The 9,932-nt window shown below is 39.8% G+C and overlaps 1 protein-coding gene across 1 annotated transcript; it reads right to left on the bottom strand.

Moving 5' to 3' along the window:
• Positions 1-789: 789 nt before the first annotated feature.
• On the bottom strand, positions 790-7,585 carry hhex (hematopoietically expressed homeobox). The gene is made up of 4 exons (XM_085994783.1): positions 7,036-7,585; positions 4,692-4,870; positions 4,070-4,120; positions 790-1,679 (listed from the first exon to the last, which is right to left on the bottom strand). The coding sequence occupies exons 1-4, from the start codon at positions 7,394-7,396 to the stop codon at positions 1,440-1,442; spliced, it is 831 nt and encodes a 276-aa protein (XP_085850909.1). The 5' UTR covers positions 7,397-7,585; the 3' UTR covers positions 790-1,439.
• Between the last annotated feature and the right edge of the window lie 2,347 nt (positions 7,586-9,932).

The following is a 9,932-nucleotide window of genomic DNA, read 5'->3' as shown; positions in this document are numbered from 1 at the left end:
AACAGTCTCTGATCTTCATACCCGACAAAATAAACAACACATGCTGGAAATACTCAGCAGGTCAGGCAGCATCTGTGGAGAGAGAATAATGTTGCAGGTCAATTACCTTTTATCTCGACCTGGAATGTTAACTCGGATTCTCTCTCTACAGATGCTGCCTGATCTCCCAGCATTTTCTATTTTTATTTCAGATTTCCAGCATCCGCAGTATTTTGCTTTTCTATTCAGCAAACAGATCCTCCAGCTTTCCAATGCATCCTTTATGAGAACAACATTCGGACTGCACTGAAAATAAATGGGTGTGATCCCAAACTCCAGTGTATACTACGTAATACTACGTAATACTATGTAACCTCGCCTTAACGGGGGGGGGGGGGAACTCAATTGTTTTACATGGCAGCAAATTAAGTTTAAAAAAAACCATTCACCTGGAATTTTAATCCCTCTTCATTGCGACAGAACATGTATATCAAGGAATTGCCAATACCTGATTCAGTGGCTTCAAATCGAACGAAACCTCATTGTATTTAGATGGTGAAATTGGAGTGATTTTGAACTAAAGATATGTACCTCAGATATAGTTTATCCAGGCTATAAATCTGATACACCTTCTTGCCAATATATATGCATTACTGTTAAATTGGAACAATATTAGAGGCCCTTAATAAAAATAGGAATATGTGTGTTGGTTGATTCGTTAGATTGCCGTTCACTCCACCGTCCCCATTTATTCTTCTACCAAATAATTTACTGTTGGATCTATATATACAGATATATGTAAAGGCTGTATAACATTCCATCGTCACGTTTTATTGCAAGGTATAAGATAAGAAACAATAAGACCAAAGGCTGTATATCTGTTTGGTGATTGACACGGGCAGTAAATGTAAAGTTATTTCATGGTTTTTTCTGCATTTATTAACCACGTGAGCGTCTCGACAAAACATGTATTTACACAATATACACAATACTTTTGGAATATGAGGTATATAACCACTGACCAGCGTTTACTGAGAGCTACCGGTCAAATGCACGGCTGCCATAGCCTTGTGTGGTTGTATAAATTATTCGACTTTCTTCTTCCAGTCTAACAATTTTCTTACAAAATGGAATATTACAACAAAAGCACGTTCTGTACACAAGTATTAAAATATTCGAATTTCAAAAATTATGTCCTGTACATAAATATAACACAGTGTGCTATTTTGAGTTAAACACAACTCTCCATTCAATCGCGTTTAGAGACCGGTAGTTTATATGGGCCTGTTCACTAAACATTAACCCATGCAAAAAGGTTGTGAGTCTCACACCTTATACATTCTTCCCATTGTTGTGGTTTTAGGAAATTGGTCCTACCTACCAGTCCGGTTCCCAGTAAAGTGCAAGGATAAACCACTATCCTTCCATTCTCCAACCGACTTGTGTCCCTATGTGTTTTATTATGCATTTGCAGGATAAGTACTCCTGTCGTCATCGATGTCCACCTCTTCGTCGCTGTCCTCTGACACTTCCGATTCATTTTGCTGGGAAGCCGGGGAGGTCGAGCAATGCGACCCATTCAATAAGACCGCTTTATTCTGATCGGGACTCAAGCAGCTCTCTCGACCCTTCTCGCATTGGCTTTCGATGGATTGATCCGAATTGTCCGATTCTTCTCTTTTGGTTCCTTGAGGATTTTCCTGTAAAATAAATATCTATTGTTACCTTAAGAGTAGCAGGAGTAAGATATGCAAGATAACTACTGTGGCTGAAAGCTCGTGGTTTATCGTATTTCATAACGTGTTAAATAACCTTTCCGATTCATCATTGTCCTTTCAATAAATGCATGTCGATACAGCGCATTGTTAGAGAATAATGGCCAGTTTAAAAATTCACTGGACCTCCATTCTGTGTTTTAACTTGAGTGCGAAGCCACAGCACACCAGAGGAGTTCGGCTGAGGTCTTATGGTGTGAAGGCAACGCTTCTCGTTTATAACCATGGGCTGAACATCCAAATGATATAGCTTGTGTTTTTACATTCACATACGGATATTTTATGATGTACATTTTGATTGCAAGGTGCTTGAAAAATGCACTGATACATCCGAGGTTATCGTTAAACCACGCCCAGGTAGGCGTGACTTAATAGCCCCGTTACATTGCCAGTTTGCGGCCCATGCTACCGCAGAAACTGGCAGAAAACTCTCAATAGAGAACCTTTTGGTGCACCGAACCTCAGGGGCGGGCAGCATCATCCAAGTTGATGTTTCCCTGTTAAGCAGACGTGGCAGCCTGCAAATTCAACACAAACACTCCTAGTTGGAGGAGGCAGCAAACAATATGTGTGCCCAGAATGGGTAACTAAAATGTTTCCTCTCCCCTCTTGCCTGGGGAATGAACTGGTTTGGCTAGCACTCTCGACTGTATAATACTTCTGTAGCCTTTGGTGAAATGACAAGAGTTACAGGAGTTAAAAGGGAATACTTGTTATGGAACAGTTTGAAAAGCTGAACCTGCACAAGTAACTGCCGCTTGTATAGTTGCAAGAGACAGCAAAGATACCATAGCAAAACGATAGAGCGATGTCAGGCCCAATTACTTTGCTTCCACACGCCTGCAACTCCATAATAGTAATGCAGTATCCTATTAAGTAGTCGAGTCTCTACTGTGGATTTTGTGGGGTTGTTGTTTTTTATTAGTTCCTCTTTGGCTAGTAGCGAATGTCATGCAAATCTGAAAGATTAATGATGGTGATCTTATCGCTCTAAGCTTATCTACAGTCACAGTTGATCACTGAGAAAGCATACAGTCCGTTTATAATAATTATAATATTAAAAGTATACACTCCTACTTTGAGAACAATTTCGGAGCGTTAGTGTTTACCACATAATTTTATTTACAGTTAAAAGGTCTGGAACTCAACATATTGCTTACAACTGACTCTTATAGAACGGGAACAGCTATACTCCACTAATATTAATTACATCAAAAATGGACCGGATACAACGTATTTGTACTATATCAGGAATGTCATTGTGCAATCGGCTGTTCCTGGTGTGCGCTGGAGCTGTGCTGTCAGCAGTGTGCGGCCCCTTTAAGAACAAGCCCATTTGGTTTTGATATTTAAATTAACTGCCACCAACTTGAGACTCCACTGAGAATGAAGAGTCCACTGGCCAGCCAATGGGATTGTCCCGTTTCAAATATTAAACTTCGCCATCTTGATTCTTCTGAACTTAAAAATAACTTTTATTTAAAAAATATTAAAAAGTCTAATTGTTTAAAATATAGTTCCGACTAGAATAAGGTTCTAAGTGGCAAACTATCGTTTGTACTCTGACAAAATTGTATGCAGTTTCCTTTTGATTTTTTTTTCAAGATTTAAGGCCACATTGCCTCAAACTTCCTTCTAAACTGGACGAAACAAAACTATTTCAAACTGTCTGGTAAACAAAGAAAAGTCGCAATAGTAGTGAATATATTTGTAACGAACGCATTACACTTTTCCCTCATGGGCTAAACTTCTTAAACGATACGTGTTCGCAGTTCCTATAGTGCTCTATACTTTTATAGCCTGCTGCCAACAGGCTGCTGTCGAAATTCGTAGGTGCAGCTTAATGTTTGAAGCTGAAAATATAATGTGCCAGGTGTATGACGTAATGCATGTCAATAATTTCATAAATGCGTGTGCTCGTTGAACGATGGAACAATAAATATTCTTTGAATTGCGTGGATACTTTGCTGACATTTACGTTGGTCCGCAAGTATTAATTGGACAAACAACATATGGGATTGCTGAAGAATTAATAGATTCCTAATGCGGAGAGCGTGAAACGGCCAAAATAATTGATATAGGAACTACATTAGAAGCTTTTAACATTTGTGCAGCTCCAGTGGTTCATCCTGAATTCCAGCGTGACTATTTGTCTTTTCAATCAAGGTAAAGAGGTTAAATAACCTTTCAAATTACTTTAGCACACAAAATATAATAGGTTCTGACATTAAAGATAAGTTCATTAGAACATTCATTTCCATGACAACCAAAAGCTCAGTCTCCACAGAGAGTAGATGGCAGCACAATCTCCCTACCTGTTTCAGCCGCCGCCATTTAGCTCTGCGATTCTGAAACCAAGTCTTAACCTGCAACAAAAAAACCACCCTGAGTTTTAGTGGAGTGGATATTTCCCCTGAGATTTCTGCAGGAAATATGTACATAAAATCAGTGTGTTTTGAGGATTATAGCGTGGAAAGCATTTTTAGAGGTTTTAAAAAAAAATCTTAAATACCTTGTTACTCAGAATTAACAAAAGCTCAAAAATGAGGAAGACAAAGAGCCCATTAAATATGAAGAATTAGATATGAAGAAATATTCATCGAATGAAACACTAATAAAATGCGGCAGGAACACACTCTTATCAAGCAGTTACAGGCACTCTATCAATAGAAAGATCAGAAGAAATATTATTCTAAATCATACCCGTGGAAAACACCAGTTGGATTCATTTTGTTTTTGTACGAAGTTAGCATTTTCGTATATAAAAATATAAAATTTCAATTTAAAAAATTGAACATTTTCATTATCAAAATGTTTATATTCGGTGCAATTAGCATATACCCGTGCTGGACTTGTAAATCCCTACAGCAAGAAATATTTTGGCATGGAAACTGTTTAACACCGTACTTGCAATTGTTTATCATACTTTTCATGTACCTGTCTCTCGCTGAGCTGCAACATCTTAGCGAGTCTTTTTCGTTCAGGGGGGGAGAGATATTTCTGGGTCTCAAATTTCTTTTCCAGTTCAATGGTCTGATCGTTTGAGAATCGAACTTGTCCTCCTTTTCTTTTGTGCGGCGGCCTTTGAATAAAATGGCTCCATATCAATGGTTTTCCTGTAGGAAAATCAGACAAAACAATAGGAATGATAACGTGTGATCATATCACAAAGTGCTAATTGTGTCAAGGGATTAAAATTACATTGAAATGTTATTTCAGTAGTTGGCTGTTGTAAAATCAGACTGTTGTATAGACTTTTATTCATAATACATTAAATCAAAGATCTACATAAAAATAAAGCAGAAGATGGAAATCCAGAATTATTTAATCTCATTATTATTATAGAATTATATATTAGCAATGGGATAAATCTGACTACAACTTGCTCATTTATTTATTTGTCGATTATAAAATGTTAAACCTGTTCTGATTTATGTTTGCTGCCCTTGGTAGGCGGTGTATGATAAAAGCTCCGAAAGCAAAGGACAAGGACCCGGAAAAAAACAAGCTCCGGGATCTCTTTTTCTTTCTCACAATGCAACATTGATTTCATACAAGCCTTGAAGGTTTGTGTGAAACCTACCAACTCAGGACTATGGCAACATTTCCGTCAATGTGTTTCCTGTTGGTCTATCTTGCAAAAGGGCTGTTATTTCCTTCTGCTCGTTGACAAAAATGAGTCAAGGAAGCCGCGATAGGCCGCTTTGTGGTTTCTATGTAACAGTTCCATTATAGTAAAAGTGTTCTCTAAAATGCGTTAATTTTTTTTAATTCTGTGTATAGACGACTGGGCTATTTTACTATACACTTCTAACGTGATGTCTGGTTGAATATAAACTATACAGTAGTGTAATCTTAGTTACATTCCAGTTAACACCGAATAAATGTATCATGTGATGCTATAGGCTTATCAAATTACTTCGCATGGATTTCAGTTCTTACTGTTTTATTCCCCGAAAGTGCCCATTTGTTTGCCATTAAAGTAACGAAATACTCGTCCACTTTACCCAGATAACTGCCCCAACTAGAATGTTAAAATAATGCACATTCAAAAATTGACTTCAGCGAAAATCAAAACGCAATTAAATCTTTCTAAATTCCGTGTAGCTGTTATTTAACGCGAGTTTCGCTTGCGTCAGTCCCCACTTCCAATTGCTACAAAGCAGCCACAAAAATAGGAAGCAACTGGTTATTTTAGCTGGTATAAAGTCACATCCCACACAGAGGAAATGAACAATATCAGAAAAACGTATCCCGGCTATCAGAACTCGAGTGTTTCCTGTATATGTCTGTATTGAGGATGTCGATAAAATAATCAGCAGTGTGCACGACTCCCGGGGAAGAGTCTGCCTCTGCATGAGAGGAAAACATTTAACAGCTCTGTAACCAGATTTACTCCTATCGAGAACTCAAGATTTCCTGTATGAACGGAAAAAGGTCAGCCTTTCAGAGCACAAGCTGTTAAACTAGCCCAAGGTGCAATTTCTACAGTGTGACCTATGAGTGAATGGATTTTTAAAAGCAAATCTCGCTTACATTTATGGGATAATGTATTGTATTTGAATGACTATTTAAAAATATGACTTGGCAACGATTTGAAAAAGAATTATAATAATCTACGGCCGATGTCGGGGTTGGTAAAGATTTCTGACAACCCCCTTCTCCCAAGGGAGTTTGTCGGGTAGAATTAATGCGTAAAAGAACAAACTGCAAATAAAGTCCTTTCATTTTCGTTTTCGGCTCCTTAAAGTCAGATATTCGTGCAGTTTATTATTTGAAGAAAAGGGGTAACATAAAAGGTTTAATTTCAATGGAAATCATTTAGCTCCGTAATCGCATCACGGGATGATGTGTACAAGGCATCTGAGTTAGTTTCGAAATTTGTGCTCGCAACTATAATTCCACAAGCTCTGGAAATTTTGAAATTGTCCCTGTAATTGAATTGCCAACTGGTGTCAATTATGGCAAACGACTTTTACATTTTATATTTAAATCGTCGAAAGAAAACGGGCGATCGAATTGTCTCCGACTGATCACTTTCGCACTATTTTTTTAATCCTTTAAATTCAGTGCAGCTAAAGCAATAAAAACGTATTTGGTAGGGATGATTGTATTTTCTCGATGCCCAATTTAAATGGCATCTCACAAAGGAAACGACCCACTCCCGCTGCAGAATTCCCCTATTTGCTGCAAAACAATACCAAAAAAAAAGAGAACTGACTTAAAAACTGCAGCCTGTTCATCGCAATGAGAAGAAATCGGAAACAGAGCTAGTTCTTACCCAGGCTGTCCTGTCTGAGGAATGCGTGCGTGTAGTCGTTCACAGTCCTGGCAAAGGGGTACAGGGGCCCGGTGAAGGCGCTGCTACCGTACGGGGTCAGAGCCGGGTGGTGGAAAGCGGGGTGGATTGGAGTCGGTTCGTAGATTGGAGTCCGGTACGGGGAAGCGATGCTGGTGAAGGACGAATTTGGCGAGGGCAGAGCCGGCCCGGTCACTGTGCTGGGGTGAGGAGCCCCGTTGCGTCCCAGGATGTCGTCGATGTAGAAGGGGGTCGGGTGCACCGCTTGCATCGGGGTGGGCGCGTACAGCGGCAGGCTCACACTCATGGCCGAGGAGGAGTTGCTGGGGTGCTGGTATTGCATGACGGCCGCTGTCCGCTGGTCTCCCGGGAGGACTCCTTCAGCGCGACTCGGCTTGGTTGCTCAGGGCGGATCGAGCAAGGGGGAAGCAGATGCCAAAAGAACCGGTGCGGGGCTCAGGGCTAACGGAGCGGACGGGATATTCCTGCTGTGAACTTTAAGCGCTCCCTTAAACTTATCAAAACTCCAGCGAGCCACAGATTTCTATGGGCGTGGGCGGGGCCTCGGGGCCCCTGTCAATTTCCCTTCATTGGTCGCTCGGTGATTGGCTGGCGGTCCCCAGCTCGGGCTCAGACTGGTCGAGCCGCCCCTTTGTCTGGATGCGCAGCCGCACTGGAGGGCAGAGCCACTTGCAGGTGACAGGGGAAGGGAGATGAAAATGCATTGCCCCAGGTAAACCCAGAGAGAAGCCGCCGTGCAGACAGTCAGCACATGGTTAGTCCACTGTAGGACTTTGTGCCAGAAGTGCCCACAGATACCGCCACCGTCTATTTACTGCCAGTGCCGTTCACCTTATGAAATATGGCTCATTTGTAACATTCAGTATTTCTGGCAACTGTCTCATCTCAACCAAAAAAAAGTCACATTTAGAGAAAACAAAACAGTTCACCAGCGGCTCGGCAGAATCCTGGCATCCGCTGCCCCTGTAGATGGCGACAGCTGTTGTCTTCAGCCCGCGGCTGGAGGAAAAATACTAGTTTGCCTCCAGAAGTAGAAACGACTACGAACACCAGCATTAGTATTGGCGTCGCTGCTGGGAATTCAGCGCAATATTCGCTTCCAGTCTGAATACTTCAGCAGAGCCGCTCAATAAATGCTTGAAATTGTAGGAGGGGAAATAAACCGACAGCAGCCCCGACCAAAAGAAAAGATTCTGAAACTCTGATTAAATAGTTGACAGTAATTATTTATTGTTATGATTTTTCTAATTCTCAAACTTAAAAAAAACATAAGTAGTATTTTGTGTTATTAATGAACAGTGACCATCCCATCTAACTGAGAAAAAGAACAGAGTTGTGTCAGAACCAAGCGTCACGTCAGCAATGCTTGTTGTTAACTGTGAAGACTTTTCAAGGATTGTTGTCAGATTCACGTTTAGCTCCTGGTTGATGAGCGGCCTGCCTTGTAGCTCACGGTGACAAATTGTTTTAGGGAATGAAACATCCACAAACCAATCAACATTTTAAATCAGTGTTCTCACTTCTCCATTAGGGAGTTAGCAATACTTCAAGGGGAATGTGTATTACAAGATGGTTGTGGAATATAGCGTTAAATGTATAACGAAACAGTGTTAAATGTATAACAAGTAGCTTCTAACACTTCGGAGTTTCAATATACATTTGTTTATTTTTTTTAACTAAACACGTTTGCACAAACAAAACTAACATTTTGAACATTTCGCTATCACGCTAAATTATTGATCGGGTAAGGCTTTCAAAATACTCAAGGCGAGTTATAATATAAGTACTTTTAAGCATCAGGGAAACTGTGCAGCTTCAGATGTCAAGCGAAAAATCAAAGAGAATTATCACCATAATTATTTTCCTGTTCTTATTTGCTTATTTCGCACGAGGAACCAGAAGATATTTTTTAATTTAGTAAAGAAAAAGATTGAATTCCACAGGGTGAGAAGGGGCAGCGATTCACAAGTTAAAAGCTCGCACACATTATCCCCTGATAAAATCACAATTGGTTAGTTTAATTAGTTCGTCATTTCGTGTAAAATGTTTCGACCAAATTACAATAAATAGTTAAAGGTACAAGTTAATTTACCGGGCTGTATTTCAAACATTACTACCGCTCTGCCGAAATGGGACTCGATTCTGCATGATCCCATCACATTTTCGGGGTGGCATTTTGGCTTTATTCAACATGTGGACGCGGTTGACAGGTAAGAATATGTAATACGCTTCAATTCACATTCTATAGGGGCACTAATGGCGTCTTTGAATTGATGCGGCTCAATGTTGCTTTTCCAAGACCTCGCTGGTTGAGTTTACAGCGTTCACTGCCACTGAAAGTGCAGAGACAGAATGGGAGCGAATATCATTGAAACATTATGCAGCACTCTTTGGTAGATGATACTGACTATGCTTTTTTTTAAAAAAATGATTATTTACACAATCTTGAAAAACAATTTAATTACCAAAATAAACTGCCCGATATTGTAACTCTTTGTATTGTCCAATACTCGCCGATCCACTTGTAAATTGGAGTGCAGGTGATAAGAAACAAAGCAATTTGCAAAGTATAAAACTAATCTAGTTTAACATTGGACCGACTATTCTGACCCACCGTTAAATCGATGAAAATAAAGCGTTGTAACTCTTTTAACTCGGCCATTGTCCTTTGGTTTGATGTAGTTAATAATAATTGCCTAATCTGGTGCTTATCACCGCTGGCTGTTTCTCAGTAGGTGTTTTCTATAGTGGTTATATTATATCAGACAATACATTGATAAATGCAATCAAATCACTTCATTATTCAAATGACCCCACTAATACATCAGACTATATTTGCCTTTTAGCTCATTGTTCAT

The sequence above is a fragment of the Somniosus microcephalus genome, chromosome 8 (genome assembly GCF_052327205.1).
Source record: "Somniosus microcephalus isolate GS21.2 chromosome 8, FLI_Smic_1.0, whole genome shotgun sequence".
In the NCBI taxonomy this organism is placed as follows: Eukaryota; Metazoa; Chordata; class Chondrichthyes; order Squaliformes; family Somniosidae; genus Somniosus; species Somniosus microcephalus.
The sequence above is the reverse complement of the archived record's forward strand: the minus strand, read 5'-3'. Positions and strand labels throughout refer to the sequence as shown.